The sequence below is a fragment of the Oncorhynchus keta genome, chromosome 9 (genome assembly GCF_023373465.1).
Source record: "Oncorhynchus keta strain PuntledgeMale-10-30-2019 chromosome 9, Oket_V2, whole genome shotgun sequence".
Lineage (NCBI taxonomy): Eukaryota > Metazoa > Chordata > Actinopteri > Salmoniformes > Salmonidae > Oncorhynchus > Oncorhynchus keta.
Genome location: NC_068429.1, coordinates 46022538 through 46040224, shown reverse-complemented (window position 1 = coordinate 46040224; position 17687 = coordinate 46022538). Strand labels below are relative to the sequence as shown.

General features: G+C 41.5%; 1 protein-coding gene across 7 annotated transcripts in view; it reads left to right on the top strand.

The window, feature by feature from the left end:
- Positions 1-17687, top strand: part of LOC118387941 (alpha-adducin) — a 46523-nt gene that overhangs the window by 10574 nt on the left and 18262 nt on the right. For 6 of the 7 annotated variants that reach the window (XM_035776796.2, XM_035776800.2, XM_035776799.2 and 3 more), the window contains exons 2-7: positions 6777-6989; positions 8155-8317; positions 8869-9020; positions 12487-12567; positions 13235-13384; positions 13736-13879. In XM_035776796.2, coding sequence (XP_035632689.1) covers positions 6795-6989; positions 8155-8317; positions 8869-9020; positions 12487-12567; positions 13235-13384; positions 13736-13879 — 885 coding nt within the window. In that variant the 5' untranslated portion in view covers positions 6777-6794. Of the gene's footprint in view, positions 1-4504; positions 4596-6776; positions 6990-8154; positions 8318-8868; positions 9021-12486; positions 12568-13234; positions 13385-13735; positions 13880-17687 lie in introns of all 7 variants that reach the window. The other variant, XM_052526008.1, reaches the window with a different exon arrangement.

Sequence of the window (17687 nt, the reverse complement as noted above, 5' to 3'; positions counted from 1 at the left end):
CTTATTCCTTCGACCTCATGGCTTGGATTTTGTTATGGCATGCACTGTAAACTGTGGGACCTTTTGTATAGACCGGTGTGTGCCTTTCCAAATCATGTCCAATCAATAAAATATACCACCGGTGGTCTCCAAGTTGTAGAAACATCTCAAGGATGATTCATGGAAACAGGATGCACTTGAGCTCAATTTCGAGTCTCATAGCAAAGAGTCCGAATACTTATGTAAATAAGGTATTTCAGTTGATGTGCACGAAACTCCCCACCTCTTTTCGCTTTGTCATTATGGGGTGTTGTGTGTAGGGTGATGAGAGCAAAATGTTTATTTAATCAGTTTTAGAATAAGGCTGTAACAAAAGGAGGAAAACGTGAAAGGGTCTGAATACTTTCCTAATCCACTGTATGGGGATGAAAATCGTGTTATATGATGTATTGAATATGATGCCACTGTACATGGACCTCTATCAGTCTGCCATAAATGTCAATCTCAGTATTGTTATCTCTGTTCAAAACAAATCAATGCTGGAATGTAGACTTCTAATTCAATAACATGAAATGGCATCTAACTCTATTTCTAAAAATGTATTTCAAGTGACTCAGGGCACAAATATTAATGGAATTTTACATTACTTTGGATTATAAAGCGTCACTTGAAGTCTGATTCAATAATGACATTACGCAGTCGATAACCACTCGTCCCCCAGCTGTAAGAGAGTATTTTAGTGAAATCACAATAGTATTTTAATAGCCAGAAACACACAGAAGTATTTCCATCTTCAACATTCATGAGTATAGAAGTTTTATCACATTGGGCTACAAATTGGATGCTTGAGGATGGTTATCAGGGCTTTGCCATGTAAACACTGCAACAGACACACAGAACACACTGTTCAATGCTCATAGCATCTCATTTACATGAGTGTAAAGGGCCATGGCTATAATGCGTTCTTCTGTTATGAGTTAGGGGTGCTAGTTATCTGAGGCACAGGCAACAGTTGTCAGGCAGTGGATTCCAACATCCCAAAGAATCATTATTATGGATTCCATCTATGACAGGCATTCACTCTGGAGTTAGACTGCACTCATTGTTTGGAAGCATAGTGGACTTCGCCATGTATCACTGACCCATCCAGATATGGAGGCACACACACAGGAAGTGAGAGAGGATGAGTTTGAGACCAAAACTTCAGTTTCCTCTCCTCGCAAAATCCTTTCACAAAATGACTTGACTGGCATATTTTTGGAGCTAACACAAGTGGTCTTTTTATCCTGGTGTTTAAAAAAAAAAATTCTATGAACTAGGTTTGATGGAAAGGTATTTTCAACGGAACTTTCTGCTCTGATTGAAAGCACTTTGGTAAAATGATCTTATTTCTTGCAACCTTATTTCTTTCTTCTTTTGTTCTGCTTTATTTTATAGTACTACTGATATTGATTACTTCATTTTTGGGAAAGCGCTTGCAAGAAAGGTATTTCGCTGTACTTGTGCATGTGATGAAAAAAAACTTAATTTTAAATGTTTGCACAGTCCGACAAGCCAATTTTAAATAGGTTTTCCCTCCAACATAATGACTAAATGGGTGTAGAGTGGGGTTTACATAACATTACACAGCCAAATGGTGTCTCAAATAATTCAAATGTTTTTCACTTTCATTATCTATGATGTTGAAATAAGCTAACTGAAATGTTATTTTTCATTACATTCTCTACTGTTACTGGAGATCTAGCAGGTGTAAAAGAAACGCCTGAAAGTAGATCCACCTACATAATGGTCTTGACGACGAGAAAAACTGTCGGGGGGTTGTTTTCTGCACTGTAAAACCTAACCAGTAAATGTGTAGGAGGAGTTAAGATGGAGTGTTGCCTCGTTAATGTCCAAAATCGGAAGAAGCATCAGCCTCTCTTCCCATTTCCCCTGAACTGCAACATCTGGTTGTTGGGGACTCGGCAGAGGTTATTGGGGATCAAAAGTCAAGAACACACATGTTCATCTCAATGGACCCTTCCCCTACCCTCCCTACAGTAACTCTGGTCCATCTGCAGAGCTGAAACTTAACATCTATCTTCTCTCTTGCTCGCTAGCTAACAGCTTGTATTGTAGTACTAACAATTAGTCGCCATCTCTCGCTCTCCTAATGCATTCATCATTGTCAGGATGCAGGCTGGGAAAGGACGGAAAAGTTATGGACAGCATCTGGACTGTTGCAGAATTTCTCCAAAGTCGTCTTACTCTAATCAATACTACTCTGTAGGTTAGTTTCCCCCAAGGCATTGTGTGACCCAGGATGATTCATTCCTTTAATTATATTGGAAGGTTATACTTTGTAAATGATTTAGGTATGCATGCATCAGTGAGAGATTTAGAGTGCATTTTGAACCAAATCTTTAGTCAGAAGGACATTGGCTCATTTTGGGTTCAAAGATGACAATGGTGTTGCAACCTGTATCCCTACTACTACCTAGTGCAATCTGCCATGAATGGGATTTCTATTCCTAGTTCTCTGTAACAAGTCTGGAACGTGTTAATAACACATTTTCATTTGGAGTAGAGTTGGTGTGTACTGTAATGATAGATTGCTATACTATTACATAAGTTTAAAAGGCTATTCCCAGTTTCCATGGTAATGTGCTTTGTTTCCATAGTGACCACAGTCAATGCTACACCCCTGCACATTTCTGATGTGCACCAGTTGTTGAGTAATAGTGGGAAGGGGGAACCTGTGTGATGTGGGGTTAGTACATAATACAGATGAATCAGCGAGGTGTGAAATGTACAACTCTGGGCCTGATGCTACGATTGCAGCTTTTATCAGTAGCTGCACAGTTCTCTATCCTGGAAGCGTGATTTTAAGTATAAGATATATATATATGTAAAACGTTGAGCTGATATTCCTTGTAGAAATGGACGGATGGATGGGAAAGGCCATGATGTTTCCACTGAGCTTGGGGATGGTTGGATGCTTCAGTGTGGCAGAATGGGCACGGTAGATCTGTGGTGACGGTAGTCAGCAACAACATCAGCATTGTGTGCTTGAAAGGGGGAGTGTTTTTGTATTTGTTCAGCTTCATGATTATACTGTACTGTATCAAATGACATGGTAAGCACTGAGCAGCGTGTAGTCTCTTGACATCCTTTTGGATCATTCCATCTCCCAAAAAGCATGAGGATTTCGACACCCACCATCTGAAATTGTGATGAACTCGTTTCTGTAGTTATAATTTAATCTCTACTTGATTGCACCCAAATTGTCCCTTTAAATTTATTTTTATTTTTATAGGATTCATATAATCTTCAATAGATATAGTACTTATTAACATCTAATAACACCTTAAGTCTTCCTAACAATGAGTACGACATGTGGAATCTAGGCTTGGACGGTATACCACATACTGCGGTATTTGGAAATGGCCACAGGATGGTGTTTAGAAACTGTCAATACCGGTCCAAATAGGTACTATATATTTTTTAAGATGATATGAATCCCATAAATTAAAAAGGGAACATTTTAGGTCATGGTTTGTCATGTTATCTATGTAGCTACAGATATTCATAGGCTATAGTAGTACATTGACTAATTTTCCTATTATTTGACAGCTTAGCTGCCGTGTTAGGGTAGATGCCCACGCAGTGGAGCGCATGTGATATTGAGTTGCAGTGACATTTGTTTACATAGCCAGCTAACAAGTGGATTGTTTTTGTCCTTTTTTCTACCGACGCAATTAATTTGGAAACTGTCCCAGCTTTGTAATTAATCAGCTAACTTTGTAGTTGGTCTGTCAGGCAAGAAAACGATTTGGAGGCAACATTGTGCTTTGCTCGACACTGTCACTTACTTGATAGTCTCACTTCCTCTCTACAAAGACAACCAGCTATGACCATCAAAATAGATTAAGAATTATTCTAAACCTGTTTGGCTAAATTGCACTTTTGTAATCTTTGTAATCTTTTACTTTCAACATCCTAAAAAAGCACCCCCACACCATCCCACCACCACCTCCGTGTTTCACGGTGGGAACCACACGTGCCGAGATAATCCATGCACCTACTCTGCGTCTCACAAAGACATGGCAGTTGAGAACCAAACATTTTAAATTTGGACTCATCAGACCAAAAGACCGATTTCCACAGTCTAATGTACATTGCTCGTGTTTCTTGGCCCAAGCAAGTCTCTTCTTATTATTGGTGTAGTGGTTTCTTTGCAGCAATTCAGTGTCATCATAGTGCTTGATGGTTTTTGTGTCTGCATTTGAAGAAACTTTCAAAGTTCCTGAAATGTTCCGCATTGACTGACCTTTGGCTTAAATTAATGATGGACTGTCATTTCTCTTTGCTTATTTGAGCTGTTCTTGCCATAATATGGACTTGGTCTTTTACCAAATAGGGCTATCTTCTGTATACCATCCTTACCTTTTCACAACACAATTGATTTGGCTCAAACGCATTAAGGAAAGAAATTAAACAAATGAACTTTTAACAAGGCACACATGTTTATTGAAATGCATTCCAGGTGACTACCTCATGAAGCTGGTTGGGAGAATGTCAAGCGTGTGCAAAGCTGTCATCAAGGCAAATGTTGGCTATTTGCAGAATAAATAAAGGTAAAATAAATAGAAATTTGCAGAATCTGAAATATAAAATATAATTTGATTTAACACTTTTTTGGTTACTACATGATTCAATGTGTTTTTTTTCATAGTTTTAATGTCTTCACTATTATTCTACAATGTAGAAAATAGTAAAATATTCAGTAAACCCCTTGAATGAGTAAGTGTATGAAAACTATTGACTGGTACTGTATATAGGGAATAGGTTGCCATTTGGGAGGCATACACATCTACATTCTCTCCACCAGACAGAGACAGTGCAGCATTATCCACTGTTCTGTTGGACAATAAATGGAAATTCGTCATACAAAACCAGAGATTTGAGGACTTTTTTTTGTCCTAATGAGTTTGGAACAGCAAAACTTATGCCTAATTGCTATTTTTTTATCCGTTCATGTTATTTGGTAGCCTGGAATCCAAGCTGTAAAACAGAGCATGTCAGTTTGGATGCTAAGCTAGTTGTTCTCTATTCTGTCACAAGAATCCCTCAGGTCAGAAGTGAGGTCCTTGCTTCAATACTCACACTAAAACAGTGTGGAAACATTGCATATACATTTTGACTTGATAAAGGATGCATCATCATGGTTTTTCTACTTTCTCCATTAATTTATCCTGATTTCCCCTTTTATTTGCACCTAAACTCTTCTTATTGTGTATCTGGCACTAAACCGATTGGACCAATGTCTGCTGTGAGGGCTGGATGGTTTGGGCCTGGCTAGCAGTTGTCATAGCATCCCTGTGTCCAGTTTTGGCTGCCTGAAAGCTGCTGTAACTGCTGAGAACTGAGAAGGGCAAATGGTTTACAGTGGTGTCTGCCAGCCCATAGAGGCCCACTAGCCTTACTCTAATCCTCTTATGCTGCCTGTCTTTGTCGTCTGGGGGTTAGTAGGTCTCCGTCTACAGGCTGCTAATGTACTTTATCTGAGAGAACATTATCCCCTCAGACAGCCTTGACAGAAATGAGACGAGATCAATTGCAAATAATTTCGGTCCCTCCAGCTTCGACTCCGACCGCTCTAGGTTGAGTCTCGAATGGAAATCCGTGTCATGTCTGGCAGAGTGAGACTACTGTCCCTCCTTTCTCTCATCCCGCCATCTATTTTCACTCCATCTATTTTTGCTCAATCTCTCCATCAGCAATTCCAAGGCAACACAATTATGCTGAGACTCGCTTTAAAGACTTGAAAGACTCGCTGCCAAAAAACAAAAACATTTTTTTCAACGCTTAACAAACCATACAGCTCTATGCAGTGACTACTTTGAACAATTTACACAGTAAATAAATACACGCATGGAAAACCCCGTTAAAATGGAATTGCACCCATCTCTCTCTGATCGTCAATGATGTTCTGTCTAAATTGGAGGTGGCGGTGCAAGCTGTACTGTGGTCCCTCCTTCCTGTACTCACTGTGTAGCCATCAAACAGAATGATTGCCTGTGTTTGGCGTGCTAGTGTTGGGTAAAATATTGATTTCCTGTCCACTTTTCCCTGGCTCAATCATTCAAAACAAAACCCAATAATAACAATAGCAAGGGACTCACCTTGAACAGGAAGTTGTTTTGAGCGTGGCAGAAGTCATGCTGGATTGACAGGATGGCCAATGTTGAATGTTTATCCTTTTAAGCTTGGAAAAGAGACCCTTAAACCCAGACTTGGACCAGACACCCACTCCACTGAATAGCAGGCTAGTAATTGCTTTGCAACGCTTGCAGTTAGCCACTGATTCCTTCAAACTTCTCATTGTTGAATTTGTGATTTCCAACTTGTGTAATGGTTGTCCAGTGGCCGATCACTGATACATTTTTGTCGTAGTGTCCCCATGAGTGACAGAACACTGAGCCAATCATGACACAAGTAGAGAACATTACAAACCCCTACGCTTCATATTTTCCGCTGGCTACCCCACCACCACAGATAGCACTGAACTAGGCTGAAACACCTGCATTTTGGCGCTGCCTTACTCAAGAAAGCAAAAGAGACCATGTTTTGTATGCGGCTTTATTAACTCAAATATTTGTAACCTTTTTTTAAATATTTTTTTTATATTGTTTGCAAACTGATGTGACACTTACTAATGCCCAAGTAACATCCCCACCTGCCCGTCATTCATGACGGGTCGCCACTGAACATGACCCATGTTGTAACATCTGACCTTTTCTCCCTGGCATCTTCAGGAGCCAACAGACCTGGTGATGAACGGTGACTCAGGTGCTGGGGTGGTGACTGCCCTCCCGCCCACCACCGCCCCCCACAAGGAGCGCTACTTTGACCGTGTGGATGAAAGCAGCCTAGAGTACCGGCGTGAGAGAAACATGGCTCCAGACCTCAGACAGGATTTCAACATGATGGAGCAGAGGAAGAGGGTCTCCATGATCCTGCAGAGCCCGGTAGGACTGGCTATCATACACACGCATGCAAATGCACGTTCTCACAAACCCACACACACTCAGTAGGAAGTACTACTACTACTCCTTTTCTATCTTATGTCTTAATGTAATGTCACCAACATAAGAATATAAGAACACCTTTTGTTACTTCAAATTGAATAGCCTTTTTGTGTAGGGCTGTATCACCCTCTCCACTAATCACATGGTATAACCACTTAACATTGATCAGCAGTTTGTCTCTCTCGAACAAACTACTGTTCCCTCAACGCTCAGTTTAAGCCCAGTATATACATACAAAAGCTAAATATTTATACATCAGCCCTTATAGAGCTGGGAAAAAGATGGTCTTTATTATGCTGTGCAGTGTGGATGGATCAAGGTCTAGGGATAGGCAGAGAGCCATAAGGCCTCCGTACTCTAGTCCGAATGAGTTTATATGGGTCAGAGAGGAGATGCGCTCTTTCGGGCAGTAATGACACGCGCACATGCACATGCACAAAGTGTGCCCACACCGACAGCAGCTGAGAGGGTAACACAAGGGTAGAGGTCATGATATTCTCCCCTAGGTTCTCGTCATGTCAGGGACAGTATGAAATATACAGGACCAGTGTGAGGAGCAGATTATTTTTTAGTTATCTCTCATAGCTGCTGTTGGGGACAGGGGGAATGTTTAGTACAGTAATTGCTAGTCAGTGCTTCTGTAATATTCTACGCTATTCCTACGAACATTGTTTCAGTTTGGAGCCTCTCTGTCTCCTCTTTGCAATGCGGCAGTCAACAAGCACTTCAGACTTACTTGTGACATTGTCACGCAGCGACAGTGAGGGGACACGTGTAGACATAATGTAGAGGCCCTTTTACTTCAGATCACTCTTGATTTAAGAGTAACCATGGATCCTGTAATAGATGAACTAACAATAGCCATCCAGTGACAGTATTAGAATGCATCAGCGAATGCGACAGTGTATTGGCGCGTTCTGTCCTGCCCTGACCCTTCATCATCTGTCTGTGTGAATGTCAACTCTGTGACGGTTGTAGTGTATTGACCCATATGTGTGCAGTGACGCGTCCTGACCCTTCAATGTCTGTCTCCGACTATGTGACTCTCTGACTGTGTGTCTGTCTGTCTGTTACTGACTGTGTTACTGTCTACTTTACTCCCCAGGCGTTTTGTGATGAGCTGGATACGATGATCCATGACCAGCTGAAGAGGGGAAAGACCCCCACCAGCCTGTTGGCCCTGCAGCAGATAGCTGACTTCATGACCACCACTATCCCCACCATGTACCCTGCAGCGCCACAGGGAGGCATGGCTGCACTCAACATGAGTGAGTAATATAGAGTAGAATCCTGTCCTGTGTCTTCAGTTCTTACCACAATGATTCCTTTTGAAATACTTTTGAAGTAAGTAGACTGTCTGGGGGTAACCGAGGAGAGGTTTGGGATACTTTTTAATCGAATGTAAACTCGAATGTAAACAAAAAAAGAATGCAAACAAAAAAAGAAACGTCCCTTTTTCGGGACCCTGTCTATCAAAGATAATTTGTAAAAATCCAAATAACTTCACAGATCTTCATTGTAAAGGGTTTAAACACTGTTTCCCATGCTTGTTCAATGAACCATAAACAATCATTGAACATGCACCCGTGGAACGGTCGTTAAGACACGAAAAGCTTAGACTGTAGGCAATTAAGGTCACAGTTATGAGAACTTAGGCCACTAAAGAGGCCTTTCTACTGACTATGAAAAACATTATTCTTTGTTAACTGAGGTAAGTGAAATTGTTCCTCTGTCTCTCTCTTTCTCAATTCAATTTGTTTTATTGGCATGATGTAACAATGTACATATTGCCAAAGCGTCTCCCTCTCTCCCTCTCTAGGTCTGGGTATGGTAACTCCAGTGAATGACCTGCGTGGATCTGACTCTATCTCCTATGAGAAAGGAGAGAAACTGCTTCGTTGTAAGCTAGCTGCCTTCTACCGCCTGACAGACCTCTTTGGCTGGTCCCAGCTCATCTACAACCACTTAACCGTAAGAGAACCTTATACTTTAGGCATCTTACCCCTCTAGTAATACTGTATATCACTGAAGCTGTCTTGTAGTCAGTAGGAAACACCTGAAGTGGTATGTAAGGACAGGATCTTTTTTCCCCCACTGCAGTATAATGTAGTGCTTGCTTAGCACATTTTACCAGCATATTTTCGGAAAGCTCGTTATGGAAATGTGGGGTTGGCTAGGTTAGTAAGATTAGCTGAGTAAGCGTTATATAGATGAACCATCAAATGAATGAAAATACTAACTACTGCATTATTGTATGCATGTACAGTTGAAGTCGAAAGTCTACATAAACCTTAGTCATATCTATTAAACTCAGTTTTTCACAATTCCTGACATTTAATCCTTGTAAAAATTCCCTGTCCTGGGTCAGTTAGGATCACCACTTTATTTTAAGAATGTGAAATGTCAGAATAATAGTAGAGCGAAGGATTTATTTCAGCTTTTATTTCTTTCATCACATTCCCAGTGGGTCAGAAGTTTACATACACTCAATTAGTATTTGGTAACATTGCCTTTAAATAGTTTAACTTGGGTCAAATGTTTCGGGTAGCCTTCCACAAGCTTCCCACAATAACTTGGGTGAATTTGTCCCATTCCCCCTGACAGAGCTGGTGTAACTGAGTCAGGTTTGTAGGTCTCCTTGCTCGCACAAGCTTTTTCAGTTCTGCCCACAAATGTTCCATTGGATTGAGGTCAGGGCTTTGTGATGGGTACTCAGTACATTGACTTTGTTGTCCTTTTGCCATTTTGCCACAACTTTGGAAGTATGCTTAGGGTCATTGTCCATTTGGAAGACCCATTTGCGACCAAGCTTTAACTTCCTGACTGATGTCCGGAGATGTTGCTTCAATATATCCACGTAATTTTCCTTCCTCGTGATGCCATGTATTTTGTGAAGTGCACCAGTCCTTCCTGCAGCAAAGCACCCTCATAACATGCTGCCACCCCCGTGCTTCATGGTTGGGATGGTGTTCTTTGGCTTGGAAGCCTCCCCCTTTTTGCTCCAAACAAAACAATGGTCATTATGGCCAAACAGTTCTATTTTTGTTTCATCAGACCAGAGGACATTTCTCCAAAAAGTATCATCTTTGTCCGCATGTGTAGTTGCAAACTGTAGTCTGCCTTTTTTATGGCGGTTTTGGAGCAGTGGCTTCTTCCTTGCTGAGCGGCCTTTCAGGTTATGTCGATATAGGACTTGTTTTACTGTGGAAACTTTTGTACCTGTCTCCTCCAGCATCTTCACAAGGTCCTTTGCTGCTGTTCTGGGATTGATTTTGCACTTTTCGCACCAAAGTACAGTGGGGCAAAAAAGTATTTAGTCAGCCACCAATTGTGCAAGTTCTCCCACTTAATAACAAATCATAACACAAGTTTCTCAATACCTTTTATATACCCTTTGTTGTCAAATGTTTTCTGTAAGTCTTCACAAGGTTTTCACACACTGTTGCTGGTATTTTGGCCCATTCCTCCATGCAGATCTCCTCTAGAGCAGTGATGTTTTGGGGCTGTTGCTGGGCAACACGGACTTTCAACTCCCTCCAAAGATTTTCTATGGGGTTGAGATCTGGAGACTGGCGAGGCCACTCCAGGACCTTGAAATGCTTCTTACGAAGCCACTCCTTCATTGCCCGGGCGGTGTGTTTGGGATCATTGTCATGCTGAAAGAACCAGCCACGTTTCATCTTCAATGCCCTTGCTGATGGAAGGAGGTTTTCACTCAAAATCTCACGATACATGGCCCCATTCATTCTTTCCTTTACACGGATCAGTCGTCCTGGTCCCTTTGCAGAAAAACAGCCCCAAAGTATGATGTTTAAACCACCATGCTTCACAGTACGTATGGTGTTCTTTGGATGCAACTCAGCATTCTTTGTCCTCCAAACACGACGAGTTGAGTTTTTACCAAAAAGTTATATTTTTGTTTCATCTGACCATATGACATTCTCCCAATCTTCTTCTGGATCATCCAAATGCTCTCTAGCAAACTTCAGACGGGCCTGGACATGTACTGGCTTATTCAGGGGGACATGTCTGGCACTGCAGGATTTGAGTCCCTGGCGGTGTAGTTACTGATGGTAGGCTTTGTTACTTTGGTCCCAGATCTCTGCAGGTCATTCATCAGGTCCCCCCGTGTGGTTCTGGGATTTTTGCTCACCTTTCTTGTGATCATTTTGACCCCACGGTGTGAGATCTTGCGTGGAGCCCCAGATCGAGGGAGATTATCAGTGGTCTTGTATGTCTTCCATTTCCTAATAATTGCTCCCACAGTTGATTTTCTTCAAACCAAGCTGCTTACCTATTGCAGATTCAGTCTTCCCAGCCTGGTGCAGGTCTACAATTTTGTTTCTGGTGTCCTTTGACAGCTCTTTGGTCTTGGCCATAGTGGAGTTTGGAGTGTGACTGTTTGAGGTTGTGGACAGGTGAATTTTATACTGATAACAAATTCAAACAGGTGCCATTAATACAGGTAACGAGTGGATGACAGAGGAGCCTCTTAAAGAAGAAGTTACAGGTCTGTGAGAGCCAGAAATCTTGCTTGTTTGTAGGTGACCAAATACTTATTTTCCACCATAATTTGCAAATAAATTCATAAAAAATCCTACAATATGATTTTCTGGATTTTGTTTCCTCATTTTGTCTGTCATAGTTAATAATAATATAATAATAATAATAATATAGTAGTTGAAGTGTACCTATGATGAAAAGTACAGGCTTCTCATATTTTTAAGTGGGAGAACTTGCACAATTGGTGGCTGACTAAATACTTTTTTGCCCCACTGTATGTTAATCTCTAGGAGATTATCCTGAGCGGTATGACAGCTGCGTGGTCCCATGGTGTTTATACTTGCGTGCTATTGTTTGTACAGATGAACGTGGTACCTTCAGGCGTTTGGAAATTGCTCCCAAAGATGAACCAGACTTGTGGAGGTCTAAAAAAATATTGCTGAGGTCTTGGCTGATTACCTTTGATTTTTACATGATGTCAAGCAAAGAGGCACTGAGGTTGAAGGTAGACCTTGAAAAACATCCACAGGTACACCTCCAATTGACTCAAATTAAGTCAATTAGCCTATCAGAAGCTTCTAAAGCCATGACATCATTTTCTGGAATTTTCCAAGCTGTTAAAGGCACAGTCAACTTAGTGTATGTAAACTTCTGACCCACTGGAATTGTGATACAGTGAAATAATCTGTCTGTAAAAAATTGTTGGAAAAATGACTTGTGTCATGCACAAAGTAGATGTCCTAACCTTCTTGCCAAAACTATAGTTTGTTTACAAGAAATTTGTGGAATGGTTGACAAAAGAGTTTTAATGACTCCAACCTAAGTGTATTTAAATTCTGACTTCAACTGTATATGTGTGAGCCATTTGGGGTAATTCCTTAGGCTTGTTTGTTTGGTACTGAGTAACTTAAGACCACCATCTGTTCTCTTCCAGGTCAGGGTGAATTCAGATCAGGAGAGGTTCATTATTGTCCCTTTTGGGCTTCTGTACAGTGAAGTCTCCGCCTCCAGTCTGGTAAGGTTCTTCCCCCAGTGCCTCTCACTCTTAACAGAGCTGCCTGCATAATGTATAATAACGCTGTGAACTAATAAAAAAAATGTACATCTGATGTTGTGCTAAATGCATTTTAAATAAGTGATTTGTCATTTTACCTGCCTATTTTAATATAATATCTGGCTTTGCGATTCTGAATGCATTACGTTTATCATCTTCCAACCATACTAGAGACATTAAGGTTGTTCCATCTCTGTCTATTGTATACTGTAATCTGGAGATATAACACTTGTCTCGTTATATAATGACTCATAGATCCTTCAAGGCCGAAGCTGCCATCAACCCTTTTCCCTCTGCCTGTTTCATCTTTTTACATTGTTAATTTCACTGACAGGCAGTGTCACTGTAGCCTGGGTGCCATTTGTGCTGTCTTGCCAACTCCTATATCAAGTTTGGCTAGAGTTTGCAAGACCAAACAAATAGATCTGGGACTCAGGCTAGCATCGTAAGATAATCGACTCACTTGTTTAACTGAATGATCCCAGATGTATTTTTAGTTAACTTTGAGATTGTTCATTTCTCTAGGCTTTCAGTCATAAGGCATTGACTCACCGCTGCCTGTCTGGTCCTATCCCATAGACCTATATAATAATGTATCCTGTCTATTTAATTCTGTGTCCCGTCCTAGGTGAAGATTAATATGCAAGGGGAGATTGTGGACCAGGGGAGCACCAATCTAGGGGTCAACCAGGCTGGCTTCACTCTCCACTCAGCCATCTATGCAGCCCGGCCAGACGTTAAGTGCATTGTGCACGTCCACACACCGGCAGGAGCTGCAGTAAGAAATAAGCCCCCCCACCCACCTGACAAGTTCCTAACTTCCTGTCTCTGCCCAGTTGCTACAGATCTATGGAACTTTAGCATTTTTATGCTCTTGTAAACTTTAAAGTATTAGGTACAACTATTTTAGCTCATCATTCCATTGGTGAAAATTCTGCCCACCCGGTACATCAAGCGAGCTAGAACAAATGTGAAAAATTGTGAGATACTGCTGCTACCAAGTCAGCTGTTGTGGTGTAATTACAGTCTCTGTGTGTTGTGTTTCAGGTGTCGGCCATGAAATGATATCTGCTGCCCATCTCTCCAGAGGCCCTGTCCCTATTGGTAAATAACTTGTGTTGTATTTCAGGTGTCGGCCATGAAGTGTGGCCTGTTACCCATCTCTCCAGAGGCCCTGACCCTGGGGGAGGTGGCTTACCATGACTACCACGGCATCATCATAGACAAAGAGGAGAACGTCCTCATACAGAAGAACCTGGGGCCAACAAGCAAGGTACCAGAAGAAGGGTTCAAAAGTATGGGGGCCAGGCTAGGGATGGTTTGCGAATACATTTTCAAATCAAATTGTATTTGTCACATACACATGGTTAGCAGATGTTAATGCGAGTGTAGCGGAATGCTTGTGCTTCTAGTTCCGACAATGCAGTAATAACCAACGAGTAATCTAACTTAACAATTCCACAACTACTACCTTATACACACACACAAGTGTAAAGGGATAAAGAATATGTACATAAAGATACATGAATGAGTGATGGCACAGAACGACATAGGCAAGATGCAGTACATGGTATAGAGTACAGTATATACATATGAGATGCGTAATGGAGGGTCTATAAACATAAACATTTTTACATCAATTTCCATTATTAAAGTGGCTGGAGTTGAGTCAGTATGTTGGCAGCAGCCACTCAATGTTAGTGGTGGCTGTTTAACAGTCTGATGGCCTTGAGATAGAAGCTGTTTTTCAGTCTCTCGGTCCCTGCTTTGATGCACCTGTAATGACCTCGCCTTCTGGATGATAGCGGGATGAACAGGCAGTGGCTCGGGTGTTTGTTGTCCTTGATGATCTTTATGGCCTTCCTGTGACATCGGGTGGTGTCGGTGTCCTGGAGGGCAGGTAGTTTGCCCCCGGTGATGCGTTGTGCACACCTCACTACCCTCTGGAGAGCCTTATGGTTGTGGGCAGAGCAGTTGCCGTACCAGGTGGTGATACAGCCCGACAGGATGCTCTCGATCGTGTATCTGTAGAAGTTTGTGAGTGCTTTTGGTGACAAGCCAAATTTCTTCAGCCTCCTGAGGTTGAAGAGGCGCTGCTGCACCTTCTTCACAACGCTGTCTGTGTGGGTGGACCAATTCAGTTTATCCGTGATGTGTTTGCCAAGGAGCTTAAAACTTACTACCCTCTCCACTACTGTCCCATCTGTGGATAGGGTGGTGCTCCCTCTGCTGTTTCCTGAAGTCCACAATCATCTCCTTTGTTTTGTTGACGTTGAGTGTGAGGTTATTTTCCTGACACCACACTCCGAGGGCCCTCCCCTCCTCCCTGTAGGCAGTCTCGTCGTTGTTGTTAATCAAACCTACCACTGTAGTGTCGTCCGCAAACTTGTTGATTGAGTTGGAGGCGTGCATGGAGAGGGCTCAGAACACGCACTTGTGGGGCCCGGTGTTGAGGATCAGCGGGGTGGAGATGTTGTTTGCAAGCGTGCGTGCGCACATTGTAATGGTTTTAACTTGAGGTTATTGTTTGTTAGGGGTGCCAGGTAGGTTGTGCCTACCAGAGAAAATATTGATTTCTCCATTTTGTTTGTGAGGGACTGAGTCTGGTCTGTCAAGTCGACACCAGTACAAAGGACTCATGTAAAAGTCAGTATGGAAATACACTTTTCATAAATCCTTAAAACATTGGAAATAACTTATTTTGCATTTGCAATTTTCGTCTGCGATGTCGTGACCGCTCGAGCCTGTGGATTTCTGAACATAACACGCCAACCAAATGGAGGTTTTTGGATATAAAAATAATCTATCAAACAAAAGGAACATTTATTGTGTAACTGGGAGTCTCGTGACTGCAAACATCCGAAGATCATCAAAGGTAAGCGATTCATTTTATTGGTCACGAAAGTTAGAAAAGCAATCTACTTTGCTGCTAGTTGTTTGTAATGTTTTGTCTGCTGAGAGAGATGTCTTAACAAACGCTTGGATAGCTTTTGCTGTAAATCTTTTTTGAAATCTGACACGCCAGGTGGATTAACAACAAGCTAAACTGTGTTTTGCTATATTGCACTTGTGATTTCATGAAAATTAAATATTTTTAGGAATTTGAATTTGGCGCTCTGCAATTCAGCAGATGTTGACGAAAATGATCCCGTTAACGGGATGGGTGCGCCAAGAAGTTAAGGCATGAGACTTCTTCGTCTGAGAAAGTTTAATCACTTTCCTCTTCAACGATATCCAGGACCTTGTAGCCATCAATCTCCTCCAATTCCTCAGCAGAGGGGAAACTGGCCGTAAGGCGTGAGACATGTCCTCTTTCAGCTCTCAGTAGTTCAGAGGACACATTTGCTTCACCATCCTATATAGTCCTTGCCATTTCGGGAAAAAAACACTTTGTTTTTGCATTATTTAAACCAAATTGAACATGTTTCATTTATTTAAGGCTAAATTGATTTTTATTGATGTATTATATTAAGTTAAAATAAGTGTTCATTCAGTATTGTTGTAATTGTCATTATTACAAATAAATAAATAAAAATTGGCTGATTTTAATCGCTAACGGCTTTTTTGGTCCTCCAATTATCAGTATCTGCGTTGAAAAATCATAATAGGTCGACCTCTAGTCTGAAGGTACCACGTTCATCTTGACAAACAGTACGCAAGTATATAAACACCATTGGACTACGCAGCCGTCATACCTTTCAGGAAGGAGACGCGTTCTGTCTCCTAGAGATGAACATACTTTGGTGTGAAAAGTGCAAAACAATCCCAGAACAACAGCAAAGGACCTTGTGAAGATGCTGGAGGAAACCGGTACAAAAGTATCTATATCCACAGTAAAGCGAGTCCTATATCGACAACCTGAAAGGCCGCTCAGCAAGGAAGAAGCCACTGCTCCAAAACCGCAATAAAAAAGCCAGACTATGGTTTGCAACTGCATATGGGAACAAAGATTGTACTTTTTGGAGGAATGTCCTCTGGTCTGATGAAACAAAAATAGAACTGTTTGGCCATAATGACCATCGTTTTGTTTGGAGGAAAAAGGAGGAGGCTTGCAAGCCGAAGAACACCATCCCAACCGTGAAGCATGGGGGTGGCAGCATCATGTTGTGGGGGTGCTTTGCTGCAGGAGGGACTGCTGCACTTCACAAAATAGATGGCATCATGAGGCAGGAAAATTATGTGGATATATTGAAGCAACATCTCAAGACATCAGTCAGGAAGTTAAAGCTTGGTTGCAAATGGGTCTTCCAAATGGACAATGACCCCAATAATACTTCCAAAGTTGTGGCAAAATGGCTTAAGGACAACAAAGTCAAGGTATTGGAGTGGCCATCACAAAGCCCTGACCTCAATCCCATAGAAAAATTGTGGGCAGAACTGAAAAAGCGTGTGCAAGCAAGGAGGCCTACAAACCTGACTCGGTTACACCAGCTCTATCAACTTATTGTGGGAAGCTTGTTGAAGGCTTGACCCAAGTTAAACAATTTAAGGGCAATGCTACCAAATACTAATTGAGGTTAGGTAAACTTCTGAACCACTGGGAATGTGAAGAAAAAAATAAAAGCTGAAATAAATCCTTCTCTCTACTATTATTCTGACATTTCACATTCTTAAAATAAAGTGGAGATCCTAACTGACCTAAGACAGGGAATTTTTAACACGGATCTAATGTCAGTAACTGTGAATAACTGAGTAAATGTATTTGGCTAAGGTGTATGTAAACGTCCGACTTCAACTGTACTTCTACCCATCTTAGCTACTATTGTATCAATATGTTTTTTGATCATGACCGTTTACAATCTAGGGTACTCCAAGCAGTTCAGTCATCTCAACGTGCTCAATTTACACATCAATTATTACAATATTTAGTTGAGGTTTGGTGTGCAGTGAGTTTTTTTTGTTTGTTCCAAATACAATGCTTTTAGTTTTAGCCCTAAATATGTCTAACTTATTCCTTGCCACCCACTCTGAAACTAACTGCAGCTCTTTTAAGTGTTGCAGTCATTTCAGTTGCTGCAGTAGCTGACGTGTATAGTGTTGAGTCATCCGCATACACTCTGGTTTTGCTCAAAGTCAGTGGC